The sequence below is a fragment of the Cebidichthys violaceus genome, unplaced genomic scaffold, assembly GCF_023349555.1.
Source record: "Cebidichthys violaceus isolate CVI_PGR_0920_01 unplaced genomic scaffold, fCebVio1.0.p SCAF_287, whole genome shotgun sequence".
Taxonomy (NCBI): domain Eukaryota; kingdom Metazoa; phylum Chordata; class Actinopteri; order Perciformes; family Stichaeidae; genus Cebidichthys; species Cebidichthys violaceus.
Genome location: NW_027176469.1, coordinates 41,392 through 55,000, shown reverse-complemented (window position 1 = coordinate 55,000; position 13,609 = coordinate 41,392). Strand labels below are relative to the sequence as shown.

Genomic DNA, 13,609 nt, shown 5'->3' with positions numbered 1-13,609 from the left:
CTGGACTACCCGTGCCGGTACTGACAAAACTTCCGTCCGTATTTGTGTTTCCCAGGGTGATCAGCCGAGCTCCGGGATTGAAGCTGGTCGTGGAGACGCTCATCACCTCCCTCAGACCCATCGGGAACATTGTCCTGATCTGCTGCGCCTTCTTCATCGTCTTCGGCATCTTGGGGGTTCAGGTAAGTGACGGCACAGAGCTAGGTGGAGGTGCACTGACGACGCCGCTTTCTCTGAGCTCGAGGACAGCTTAAATGTCACTGTTGTTGAGCAGCTGGATGTGTGATTGTGGCTTGAGGGGGGGATTTGGAAGTGTCTTTGAATATCTAATAGGCAGTTGTTCCTTAAAGAGTGTGTTTTGAAAAGAATGACAATTGGGTTAAATGTGAAAAAGGACAACAGGACCCCCCGGGGCCCAGCTTTTAGCCGAGCCGAAAAAACCCCTCTCCGATAACAATGAGCTCTATGAAATGTCCTTTTTTTATTGCTGCCGTTAATAGTTGGATGTTTAAAAAGCTGCGAGCTCCGGTTTAATTGAGATAATGTGTGAATGGCAAATAGCCCCGCAGACTTCTTTCTCTCTTTCTCTCTCTCTCTCTCTCTCTCTCACCGTCTCTCTTTATCTCACCGTCTAGCTGTTCAAAGGGAAGTTCTACCACTGTGAAGGTCTGGACATGAAGAACATCACCAACAAGTCGGACTGCCAGCAGGCCAACTACCGCTGGATACGCAGGAAGTACAACTTTGACAACCTGATTCAGGTGTGGATTAATAGACTGAGGGGAAAACAAACTAAATGAACTAAATAAAAACTGCCAGAAGTCTTCTTTTTTATTGCATCCTGCAGTGGAACGGTATACACGTAGTACTCAACACTGGATACATGCATCTTCTAGGGGAGGAGAACTCCCATGCTAACGTTGCACAAGATGCTGTGTCAGCACTGAGACATCCTTGTGTTTTTGACTTCCCTCTCTGCGTCTCCCATCCAGGCTCTGATGTCGTTGTTTGTGCTGTCCTGTAAGGACGGCTGGGTCAACATCATGTACGACGGGCTGGACGCAGTGGGAGTGGACCAACAGGTGACGATTCACTCACTCAGCAGAACCGGCGTCAAACATCTCACGTTCAGTTGTAATGTGTAGCAAATGCAATAAAAGCCAAATAGCAAACCGTAGGTCTTATTCTACCCAGTGGAAGCTTTGACGAGTGCAAATACCGGCGTTAAAAAAACACTTTGGGCTTTAAAGCAAAGAGACAGAGTTTGGATTTCCTTAAAAAAAAAAAAAAGTGCAATGTGCGGAAATAGTGGAGTCTTCATCCGCCCCTTCAGATGATAAGAAATCTGCTCTTTCGCTCGTTTGGGTGCATCATCAGAAAAGGGGCAAAGGTCACAAACAAGCTAGCTGTCTCATTGGTTTACGCTCTGAAAGTTTCGGTATCGACCAATGTCAGAGTTGGAGTGGCGTTGAGCTCGGCGTGGTATTTGTGTCCCAGTCGATAGTCAAAGAGAGAAACACTGCTATCACTATTGTAAAGCGCCATCTTCTTCACCTCTTCCTCTTCCTCTTCCCTCAGCCTGTGAGGAACCACAACCCCTGGATGCTGCTCTACTTCATCTCCTTCCTGCTCATCGTCAGCTTCTTCGTCCTCAACATGTTCGTCGGCGTCGTGGTGGAGAACTTCCACAAGTGCCGGCAGGACCAGGAGGAGGAGGAGGCCCGCTTGCGGGAAGAGAAGAGGCTCAAAATGATAGAGAAAAAGCGCAGGAGTAAGGAGAATGGTGGAGCTGGTCGGTAGTCTATTTTTCTGAGCACTGCCTGCTTTCAGAGCCTGAACCCCCCCCCCCCCCCCAAAAAAAAAGAAAAGAAAAAAAAAAGAGAATGACAGAGAGAGAGAAAACAGGGAGATGTGTTCAGACTCCATGTAAGGAAGTCTGAAAGACCGGCTAGCTCACGCAAACAGTGATCGATCACTGGCAGAAGGCGTCGGCTACTCGAGTCTGATGCATGTAAGTGCATGAATGCAGCCCCCCCACCCCCCAACATCGCATGCAAAACTTTGGAAACCGGGCCAACCTAACTGGACATTTGTATTAATTTATCTAAAAATGAGTACGCTCACTCTTTAATCGATCAAACTGCGGCATCGACGCAGTATTCGCTCGTCTCATTTCTAAAACGATGAATTGAATGCTTTTTAAAGTCTATTGCCGATTGTAACGAGAAGAATTAACTCATGCGAAGCCCGAATCGAGGTTGCTGCTTTCCTCCATGTTGTCTCCGGAAAATTTTGCTTGCAAAATTTTTGATCAGTGAAACGCCATTTTCCTCCGGGGTGCACGTTCAAACCCCCCCCGACCCCGCGGCGTCTCTCGACACGGACGGCAGAAGGACATTTCCTGTAAACAACGCTTTGACTGGCAGACTCAGAAACATAGCAGGCTGCTATACCTGCAAATATAAAGAAGAAGAAGAAGAAATAAGCTGTTAGAAGATCTTATGTTTGTTATAGACGGAGGGTTGTTGGTGACAGCTTGTAGGAAACAAAATGCTCACACTACAAAGTGTCTTTTCATAAGGACTTCTTCTTTTAATGTGGTAATATGTTGAGCTTAGAGGCACCTTTGATTTCTTTTATTGGCTACAAACTCTAAATTATAACCGACTACATGTTATTGCATTGGTGACGTGTCTCACTGGTCTAAAACTGTTTACGGTCCAGACGAAAGAAGGAGAAGATAAAAAAAGTTTTAGACTCTTGAGAATAGGGGTTTAAAAAATGACTGTAGTGGTGACATTGAAGAGCAGAGAGGCGTCCGGTGTACGTTCAACACCACAGGCGTGTTCTACAACTTCTAAGTTCTGAAACGACGTTGGACGGGCCGATTTGAATCAGTTAAAGAACACACCGGTAGACACTGAGCGCTCGCTGATAGTGTTGTTGAACGTAACCTGCGCAGCCCCTCTCAACCATTACCCTTTACATCAAAGGCATGTCAGCATGCAGTAGACAGACAGGGCATGGTGGACTTTGTGAGAGGGGGGGTGGGGGGGCATCAACATGCACGTACCGCATATACAATCATCGGTCGTCATATGTGGACATGTGAGTGCACAGTCTTGTCAAAAAAACAACAAGGGTTTCTGGGGCTTAAAGAGCAGTTCTGTCCACCTCGTGAGTTCACGATAGAAGTCCGCTTGCTGTTCGAAGGCGAGAGACACGTATCAGGAAAGTACAGTCAGGGTTTTAATGGAGGCGTCCCATTTAATGTAGGTCAGGACACATAGCGGAGACCTCTGTGCCCTGACGGGAACGTCATCATCAACAGAGGCAGTGAATCTCGCCATAATGCTCCCGTTAAAGGAGCACTCCTGAAATATGTTGCTGCCGCTTTAGTCCGGTTCAGGGGTAGCTCAGGGGTCTGTATGAAGACTGGTAGAAGACAAGATCACTTGAAGGGGTAGCTTCAAGTGATCTTGTATGGTATTTTTCTCCATGTTTTTGTGTCTAACTGACAAATGGGGGGACGACAATTTCTGAAAGTGGTCCAGTATTGTGCGAGAGCTCACGGGCTGTGGTGTAAACCAACGGGGGAGCGCGTTCATTTACGTCCATTTATGCTTGTTTTGCTGTTAATTTAGACGATTTCGGCAAAAGTGGACGAGGTCTTCGAACTCGATCGGCCGCCCGCCACAAATGTATTTGAGGTGGAGTAAACGGCGGAAGAACGCTGGAAATAGCGGGGGGGGGGGGACCCGTCGCTGCCTGATATTCAGACAGTGAGGCGCAGAAAGGAGCAAAAAAATAAGCGAGCACTTTTATTGGTCGTAACGTCACGTCGACATTGTGTAATTGCCCTTGCAGCTTGTTTCCTTGTAGCTCGTTTCCTTGTTCCTTGTTCCAGTTACAGCGTTCTCCCTCAATACTGACCAAATTTAAAAAAAATACTTGTCCCCATTAGTTATTTTCACACGAAAACATGCGGAAAAAAGATAGGAAAAAAGATAGGAAAAAAGATAGGAAAAAAGCGTCGCGACAGGTGACTGCAGTTTATTATCAACACGTGATACATTTAAATCCCGTTTTTTCAAATTCTAAAATGAATATCGTAGCTTAGCTGTGACTCTCATGTCCTCTCTTCCGTGATCATGTCATGCGGGCAGTGATGTGCACGGACCGTGTGAGGGGCCTGGGCAGATGGGAAACAGGGACCCCACCACAGTCGGGACTCAATAGAGAAGTAAACGTCAGCAAATGCCGTTGAGGACCAAGCAAGTCTTGATAGAATAAGAGTGTGAGAAGAGAACATTGTGGTGGTTCCCCATCCTTGGCCCCCCCCTGCACCTCCCAGTGCACACCACTGGACACAGTGTACTATTGCCATCGCTCACAGTTCTGCTCTAACCCGTCCGTGTTCTGATGTTGGTTCATGTGTGTGTGTGTGTGTTTGTTGTGCTCCAGAGGCCAAGCAGAGGCCTTACTACGCGGACTACTCCCCCCTGCGTCTGTCCATCCACAGGCTGTGCACCAGCCACTACCTGGACCTCTTCATCACCTTCATCATCTGCATCAACGTCTTCACCATGAGCATCGAGCACTACAATCAGCCACAGGTAACGTTTACCAGCGAGCTACCGGGAGGGACCGAATGCGAGCAATTTTTTTTGGCAAGATTCCAAAAATACCCTCACTCATATTTGGTTAAACAACGGTTGTTTGTGTTCGGAGAGATGCCGCCATCTTCCCGAGGAGCTGTTGCTCTTCTGGAGTCTCGTCGGGGGTTTATTCCTACAAAACATCCTCCAACTTGATTTTTTAATTTGCCCTCGGGCAGCAATAGAACATCCAAACATTAATTTTTATTATTTCCACTCAAAGTAAAAGCTGTTGATTTTTTTAATTAGAGATTATAAATAATTGAGTGTCGCCACTGAAATTGAAAAAGCATCTAATATATGAGAGATCAACTAATTATCTGTGTGTGTGTGTGTGTGTGTGTGTGTGTGTGTGTGTGTGTGTGTCCAGTATTTAGTGGAGGTTCTGAAGTACTGTAACTACGTGTTTACCTGCATCTTCGTCGTCGAGGCCCTGCTCAAACTTTCGGCTTTCGGCATACAACGGTTCTTCAAAGACAGGTAACGCGGTGACATCTGGTCCTCATTGCCATTTCATATTTGTCAGTGTTTCCTAATTGCGACGCATGCGGTGTGAAATAGTACCTCCTGCTCCACGAGTACATCCACAGCCTCCTCACGCCGTACTTTAGTGGCCTCTTGTTCTCGGTACAGTTGAAGGGGATTGTGGGTAATGCTCGGTAAATGACTCTTTTTTTGTGTGTGTGTTCAGGTGGAATCAGCTGGATATAGCTATAGTGGCGCTGTCCATCATGGGCATCACCCTGGAGGAGCTGAAAATGAGCGCGGCGCTGCCCATAAATCCAACCATCATCAGAATCATGAGAGTCCTCAGAATAGCACGAGGTAGAAACACACACACACACACACACACACTCTCTGTTTATCTTGTATACAATTACATGTTGCGAAGCACTTTTCTGTCAGCGTTCGGAGGCAATAAGTCACAGACGCCTCCTGGCTTCCACAAATAAGTGCAAACCTTCGCGTCGCACGAGTGTCGTGCCGTGAAATTTGTAAATTTTGCAGCAAAATGAAGTTGCTCCCGTGTGTGTCTCTCTGCAGTGCTGAAGCTTCTGAAGATGGCCACGGGGATGCGGTCTCTGCTGGATACCGTCATGCAGGCGCTGCCGCAGGTAGACGCCGACTCTGCGCGTGCGGGGGGCGGGGGGGGGGCTCTGCTTTCGTTGTTTGTTTGTTTTTTGGAATATGGGGCAAATATGAAAGTTTTTGTTCGGGAATAGAGAGCCCTCTGAAACATTTAAGCTTTTTTGATGAATAATTGACTCGAGTCACATCCGTCCACATTACAACATGTTTATTCTGACTCTAGAAATGTCTCTCCTTCCCCTACAACTGAACTCAGCAGTCCATTTTCTCTTTTTTTTTTATGAAATATGCATTCTAATAGATGCCAAACACATAAACAAAATGGTAATAAAGTACCAGTATTGTGTCTTATGGGCTCAGATCTGTCAGGAGTGGATGGTGCAGATGAACAACATATTTTAAAGGATTGTCCCTGGATGTTTGCGGGACTATCTGAGGTCTCTCTTTCTCCCGGCACATTTCTGAGAGGTCAAAACAGCAGCTTGCCCCCCGAAAGATCGCGATGCGCGTGACGGACTCCGTTATTCTGCATTTGTTCTAAATGTCAAGGGGTACAGATGTAACCACCGGGGGGGGCGCGGGGCGCGGGGCGGACACAAGTACAGCTTAGTGGAGGTAAATGTAATCACAGGAAGTGCATGTAGTTCACAGGGTTTGCCCGAGAAGTCGTTCATGATTACTGTTTGTTTATAGCGTCGCCGGATTGAGGAGAAAGCTGCTCTCAATAACTGCTGATTGATAGAAAAAAAGGCTTTCTGTGATTTCTTCTTATTTTTTTTTTACGCTGTAGTTTATCCATGTAGTCCTTCTGTGTGAAAAACACACATTCAGGTGTTATGTAAATGCAGGTTTTCGTTAATGTTTTGCTAATGTGTGTCGCCCCCAGTATTTGCAGTAATGTCTCGAACAGCAAAAAGGTCCATTTAGGTGCAGGACATTTTTTTGTAAACGGTATTATTCCCATTCATGTAGCATCGTTTACAATAATCCCAATCGATCCTAATGTCTCCTGTTCCGTGCGGCGTTAAACGAGCCGGATTCACACTGGGGTTTGGTTTGAGGGGCCGTTTAAAACGTGCGCTTTTTCGTTTCCAGGTGGGAAACCTCGGCCTCCTCTTCATGCTGCTCTTCTTCATCTACGCTGCACTGGGAGTGGAGCTCTTTGGCAAACTGGGTCAGTCACACACTCCTGGCAAAAACACACACACACGCACACACACACACACACACACACACACACACACACACACACAGCACGGTCTTCAGGCTTCAGCAGAAAAGGATTTTTAAATCCAGTCATTACTACCTCAGTCACGACTTACAGCAACATTTTACGTCGCCCGAACTGTCTGCGTTGAATCCTCGCTCCCCCCCACCCTCTCTCTCTCCCCTCCACTCTCACATCAGAGACCTGCTCTCTAACAAGAAAACATCACATTTGCATGATCCCATTTATTTACGTACCGCTCCCTCAAATAGGCCGGCTCCATCCAACTCAGCAACGTGTGAGGGAAGAGGATTAGCAAAGAGGCATTCTGGGAGGACAGAATGGAAACAAGTTGGTGATGAAGAGGTCGCTCTCTTCCGCTCGATGCGATTGGAATGCTCAAGGATGTCTGTCCCTCCCCCCCCCCCCCCTGTTTTTGGAGAGTTAAAAACCCTCTCTCCGTTTTTTCTTTTTGCTGTGTTTTTGTTTTTTTTGTCAAGCCACTGACAAAAGCTCCTGGATGTGTCGAAACGCCCCCCCCCCCCCCCCTCGTTCTGTGCCTCGTTTTTAAAATCCTGTTTTTCGGGGCTTAAAAAAAGCTGCGGGAGTGAATCATATTGTGTTGCAGCAGTTTTGGTGGAGAATATTCCAGTGCGGTGTTTCTTTACAGTAGGTTCTTTCGCTGCCTCCTCACTTGGACATTTTTACACTGCAGGAAGTTCACACTGATGACCTCGTTACATTGAAAACGCACCTCATTCCTGCTTTTTTTTTTATATTTCCCATGAAACGTTACCAATAACTTTAAAGAAATCTAGTACAGGCCTCCACTCGTTTGAGCTTTTTGGTGGTTGGTGTGAGAGAGCCGGTCCGTCAGATCGACCCTGACACCGATGGAGACGTTTGTGGGTTCAGTCGTCGGCAGCAGGACTTCCTTAGCGGGAGCGCTGACAACCGTGCGAATCGTTCGCACGTCTGCCGCGCGATGCGTGTTCATAACGTCCGTCCGTGTTTTGTGTGTCGACCAGAGTGCACTGAACACAACCCGTGTGAGGGTCTGAGTCGTCACGCCACCTTTGAGAACTTTGGGATGGCCTTCCTCACGCTGTTTCGAGTGTCCACAGGAGACAACTGGAACGGGATCATGAAAGTATGAACACTCACACACACACACACACACACACACACACACACACGTATATATATGTGATGACTAGATTATCCCATGACCTCCAAAACCAATTATGAAACAATAAAGTGGCTTAGAGCCGAGCAATGTCAACACTCTCACATCTTGAGTTTTACTCTATTACAGAAACGTTGTACTGATGCAATCATAAAAAATCGAGTTAGTAATCGACTTCAAAAACATTTTCGACATTTTCTTTTAAATTCTCATTACATCCTGACACGAATGAAATGCTCTGACTAAAAGAGAAGACTAGAGTCCGGTACCAAGTGACTGTCACAGTGACTGAAATGAACCCGTCCAGTCATTTTATTTGACCCGAATGCAGTGATTGGACGGGCTACCTGCCTTCCTGTACGCATTACTCGTCATCGGAGTCCTCCACAAGCTGCTAGCGGGACAGCTGTGAGCGCTAACAACAGCCGTATTCACTGTTTACGTTCATTATGATATTTTTTTTTTTGGGGGGGGGGGGGGAGGAGCTGTTTAGGAGGGAGGCCTGGAGGGGACGGGCTGACACAACTCACCAGTCAGTGCCACGCAAGTTTAACCTGTAGCTCCTTATTTAACCTCCCAACATCCATCCACTTGTTGTTCCTGTCTATACAATTACATTTATCTGTAGAGCCCAAAATGTAAAAACCACAAATTTTCCTTCAGAGGGCTTTTTACGGCATCCTCTGTCCCAGGACCCTCACATCGAAACATGAAAAAACTCCCCCCCCCCCCCTCCCCCCCCAAAAAAAAGGGAAGAACCCTTTCATTCTAGGAGGAGACAAACGGTAGATGTAAAGTAATGCTGCCTTAATTAATGCCACATCGCCGATGTGATGTTTACCTGTTGACCTGGAATCACCCTCAAGTGTGAACCGCTGGCGTGTCATGCAGGATAGAAGTTCTTCATTCATTCATTATGTGCAGATTAAACACACACACATATATATATATATATATATATATATATATATATATATATATATATATGTGTGTGTGTGAACGGAGCTGTTTTCCGGTTATTGTCAGGCCGGTTGTACGCGTGCCGACCTGCTTCTGCATACAGCAAAGTGTTGCGGCGCGTAGACGTGTGGGTACGGAAAGTACCAGCAGCTGTTAAATCCCACTCACACTTAAGATTCTTCCAAATTTCTAATTCTCTCCTACAGAACCAACAGTTAATAAGATGTCAAAAGCGTTGTGATACGGCACATCCACCTGTAATAACTGCTGCTGTGTGTGTGTGTGTGTGTGTGAATCTGTCTCTCGTCTCATTTAAGGACACGTTGAGGGAGTGTCATCCATTAGAGCGCCACTGCCTCCCCTACCTGCCCCTGGTCTCTCCGATCTACTTTGTCACTTTTGTGCTCATGGCCCAGTTTGTGCTGGTCAACGTGGTCGTGGCGGTTTTGATGAAACATCTGGAGGAAAGCAACAAGGTACGGCAACCGGTTCACGGCTTAGGACTCGTACCTGAGACGGCGTCCGAGTAGCTTAACGCGTGTTAGCGTCCCGTCTCGGTAAGTGAAAAGTGCACTCTGCTCCTGCAGGAGGCGAAAGAGGACGCGGAGATGGATGCGGAGATCGCCTTGGAGATGGCGATGGAGAGGGAACGCAAACTAAGCACAACTTCGAACAACAGTTCGGTGGGAGGAACCTACGTTGGGCCGTGTCCACATTCACCCGGACAGGTAGGAAGGACGCAGCCTTACTCGTCCGGGAGACTTGACCCGCGAGAACACCAAAGACGCTTGGTCTGATTGCTGGACTCCGTGGTCTCTGTCTCCCCCCGCAGGAGGAGGAGGTGCAGTGCGGCGACCTGCTGTCGTCGAGGAAGATGTCCGTATCCAGGATGCACTCTCTGCCTAACGACAGCTACATGTTCCGGCCCGTGCGGCCCGCCAGCGCCCCCTACCCTTTGGAGGAGGTGGAGCTCAGTCCCCAGCACCAGCATTCAGGTAACGCATCTCACGTCGTCTGCTGAGGATTTAGAATATCTGTGTGTGTGTGTGTGTGTGTGTGTGTGTGTGTGTGTGTGTGTGTGTGTGTGTTAACAGACACTGATGCTAAACATATTCCATAAACTTCACATGGACTAGGATTGTTCCATGATACATGATGTTATGTGAAAGAATATAGAAGTACTTTGTAATGTGGTAATCCTTTTTTTTTTGTGTACATTTTGTAAAACAGTAGAGGGACCAGATGTTTGGCTAAGTTAGAGCTACATCTGGCTGATGCTATAATTTCATTTTTGTATGGACTCTTGGGTCCCCCAGCACTTTAAAGCCCAAACCCAGAATATTTTATGTTATTTCTTAGCCCTGCTAAATTGGGGAAAATTGCTAACAAAATGAAGATATTCCCTTTAATCGTGTCGCCAGTCCAGTTTGCAGTTCTGCTTTGTGTTCACGCTGTAAAAGATGTCGACAGACACACACACACACACACACACACACACACACACACAGAGATGCTGAGAACACGACTCTGACGAGCCACTGTTTTATCTGCAGTCAGATTCTAACGGCTCGTTGTGGCCCGGGCTGCGGACAGACCCGGCTCTGTCCAAAGGTACCGACCGCAGCGGATGAGCTGATCTCACGTGAACCTCTGCAAAAGCTTCACGCCGGCTCATTCTGCTCGGCCGACAAAACACTTCGAGGAGAATGACGGCTCACTTCGCGGTCGAGCTGCAAAGTCACAGAACTACATCTGTCAAAAACAAACCAAACAAACTGGATCATCACAGCTGTTTGGGTTTATTTATTCTATTGTTAGCTTTTTTTTTTGAAGCTTAAACTGGCTTTACGGCTCGACCCGGAAGAACCGACTGAAAGTGAACTCGTTTCAGATCCGTGCTGCGATGGTTTTGAAGCCGTTTTACTGTGACAGCGTCTGAACTCTCAGGTTCTTTTAGACCCTGTGGGTGCAGAGCGCCTCAGACCCCGGTTACACAACCTCACAGCTGTGGTGAGAGTCACCTACCTGGACGTGATCGAGGGCTCTCTGACGTCTACTGTAACCAGGATCTAATGCAGATTATTACATCCATACTTCATTTTATTATTTATCATTATGATTTTTCACTTTATTTTGTCAGCAGATTTGTAAATGAATAGAAACCAAAAAACATTTATTTGCATTTTATTTGCTGAAATCCAAATATTCTTTCAAAATAAAGTGTAATCCTCGCCCAAAATATGATCATTTTTAATTGTAATAAGAATCAGTCAGTGTGTCGTTTGCCGTAATCTGCATGTGGTCTCTGCAACAATGCATGCGTTTGCGTTGAGAGTGTGTGTGTGTGTGTGTGTGTGTGTGTGTGTGTGCGCGCTTTACGCTGATCCGATCGCACTTCCCCCCCTCAGGCTCGGTGACGTCGGTCCGCTCGCAGCCGTGCGAGAGCCGCGCTCTGCTCCGGGTTCCGGACGTCTCCCCCGTTCACCCTCGGCAACCTCCCCCCCTCACCCTGCCCCGCATCGCCCCGCCCACGCCCAGCCCCTCGCCGCGGGCCCTGCGCAGACCGGTGAGAGACCCCCCCCCCCCCCCCCCTGTTTCTACAGTGATGATGTCATTATTATTATTATGACTTATTGATGGAACGTTGTTTTTTTTCATGTTGCAGGTGCCAGCTAAATTGGATTCGGTGGAGTCCCAGGGTTGCGAGAAACAGGGGAGGCCCAACTCTGTCCATCTGCCTCCCCTCTCCCCTCACACCTCCTCCCCATCTCCCCTGCCTCCTCCTCCCCCCTCCTCCCCCTCAGCCTTCCCTATCCCACCACCCTCCCCTTCCGCCTTCCCTCCCCCCTCTCCTTCCTCTCTGCACCCGCTGCTGTCCTCCCCGTCTTCCCTCCCTCCTCCGCCGTCTTCCCCCGCGCTTCTCCTCCCTCCGCCTCCCTCCCCGCGTCTCCCCCTGCGCCCCGCCAGCCTCCGGAGGCCTCGGCCGCCCTCTGCCGTGTCCCTCTGCGACCCGGCGGATGAGGAGGTGTACCACATCACCTGCTCCGCCCGCCACAGGTGGAAGGAGGAGGAGGGAGGCGGGCAGGAGGGCAGAGGGAAGGCCGGACGCAGCCACTCCCTCTCCCCCTACACCACCCCGCTGTCTCTCAACTCCAACGCCACCTCCTCCCCTCCTCCTCCTCCTCCTCCTCCCCCGCTGCCGCCCTCCTCCTCGAGGAGCGCGCTCAGTCTGCTTGGGGCGGGGCCGACGGGCCGTGACTTCAGGAAGGACGTGAGCGTCGACAACCACGCCTTCCCGGACGAACCGCCGTCACTGTCCGCCGGTTACTCTGACGACCAGCGGCGCCACTCAATCGAGGTTTGCCTCCCGCAGCCCGTCATCGCCGGCGACGACCAAGACTTTGCGCGTCAGGCCCACCGGTCGGAGAAAGGCGGTCAGGCGTTTCCTGTGAGGGTGCAGTCGGTCGGCGGCGGCCACAGAAAGAAGAAGATGAGTCCTCCTTGTATTTCCATCCACCCGCCCAGCGAGAGGGAACACCCCCACACAGCCTCTCCCCCCAACCTGTCCGACTGCAGCATGCTGCTGAGACGCCGGACGCCGTCCTACGACCTGAGCCCCGCAGACTCACAGACGCGCACGCAGACGCACTCCCCGCTGCACACGCCGCTCACGCCCACGCACGCGCCGCTGCAGGCGCACTCGCCGACGAGCACGCCGACGCCCTCGCCGGCGTCCACCCCGGCGCGCGCGCGGCCGTACACGCCCACGCTCCCACACGTCCCGATCAGCCCGAACATCTTCATCCAGCCGCATGCACCTCTCGTCCCGAGGCCTTTCTCGCAGACGCACTCCCTCTCCCCCGCTGCGAGGCACCCCTCGCTCGCGGGGGAGTACATCCCCCTCCCCCAGTTCACCTTCGACCAACCGCAGTCCAGGTTCATGAGCGGCCTGTCGGACGCCGACGCGGCCACCTGCTCTTCTCCCTTCGACAACAGGCTGGGAAGCGGCGCAGGGTTCAGTGCAAAGAATCGGAGGACCGCCCAGTGAACATCGGGCCTTCAGGAAGTGAATGAATTTGGTCCTAAATCTCTGAAGTCGAGGGGGGGGGGGGGGGGGCTTGACCTCAGCAGAGATTGGTGCTGGGGAGAAAATGAGAGGAAGAAGTTTACCGGGAGAAGGATCCGTTGTTGTTTTTGAGCACTGAAAAGACGTGACTTGTTCTTTTCGCAGAGACGCCGGTACAGTCCCGCCCTAGAATAAGAGACGGTGGATCCATCTTCCTAAACCCAGCTCGAAGGACAGCAGATCCACCGAGGCTGTACCAGTCTAACAGTACCCACTGTACATGGTGTGTTTTGGGACTAATACTGATAACACGCCGGGACTAAAGCCACCTAACTCCGTAGCCAAAGTTTTTAGTTTTTGACACACTGTCCCCGAAACCCACGCGAGCCAATCAGGAAGCAGCGTCTGGCTGACAACCTCTGACTTTTTACAAGAAGTGGTTT

At 49.6% G+C, this 13,609-nt stretch overlaps 1 protein-coding gene across 1 annotated transcript in view; it reads left to right on the top strand.

Moving 5' to 3' along the window:
• Nucleotides 1-13,210, top strand: part of LOC137880553 (voltage-dependent T-type calcium channel subunit alpha-1H-like) — a 15,279-nt gene extending 2,069 nt beyond the window's left edge. Inside the window, exons 4-18 of the mRNA XM_068721963.1 lie at nt 56-182; nt 636-761; nt 993-1,082; nt 1,579-1,792; nt 4,465-4,616; nt 5,029-5,138; nt 5,350-5,483; nt 5,703-5,773; nt 6,843-6,921; nt 7,983-8,104; nt 9,418-9,576; nt 9,688-9,828; nt 9,933-10,095; nt 11,509-11,666; nt 11,766-13,210. Of these exons, the coding sequence (XP_068578064.1) occupies nt 56-182; nt 636-761; nt 993-1,082; nt 1,579-1,792; nt 4,465-4,616; nt 5,029-5,138; nt 5,350-5,483; nt 5,703-5,773; nt 6,843-6,921; nt 7,983-8,104; nt 9,418-9,576; nt 9,688-9,828; nt 9,933-10,095; nt 11,509-11,666; nt 11,766-13,148 (3,229 nt within the window). The 3' untranslated portion in view covers nt 13,149-13,210. The remainder of the gene's footprint in view (nt 1-55; nt 183-635; nt 762-992; nt 1,083-1,578; nt 1,793-4,464; nt 4,617-5,028; nt 5,139-5,349; nt 5,484-5,702; nt 5,774-6,842; nt 6,922-7,982; nt 8,105-9,417; nt 9,577-9,687; nt 9,829-9,932; nt 10,096-11,508; nt 11,667-11,765) is intronic.
• The last annotated feature ends 399 nt before the right edge of the window (nt 13,211-13,609 follow it).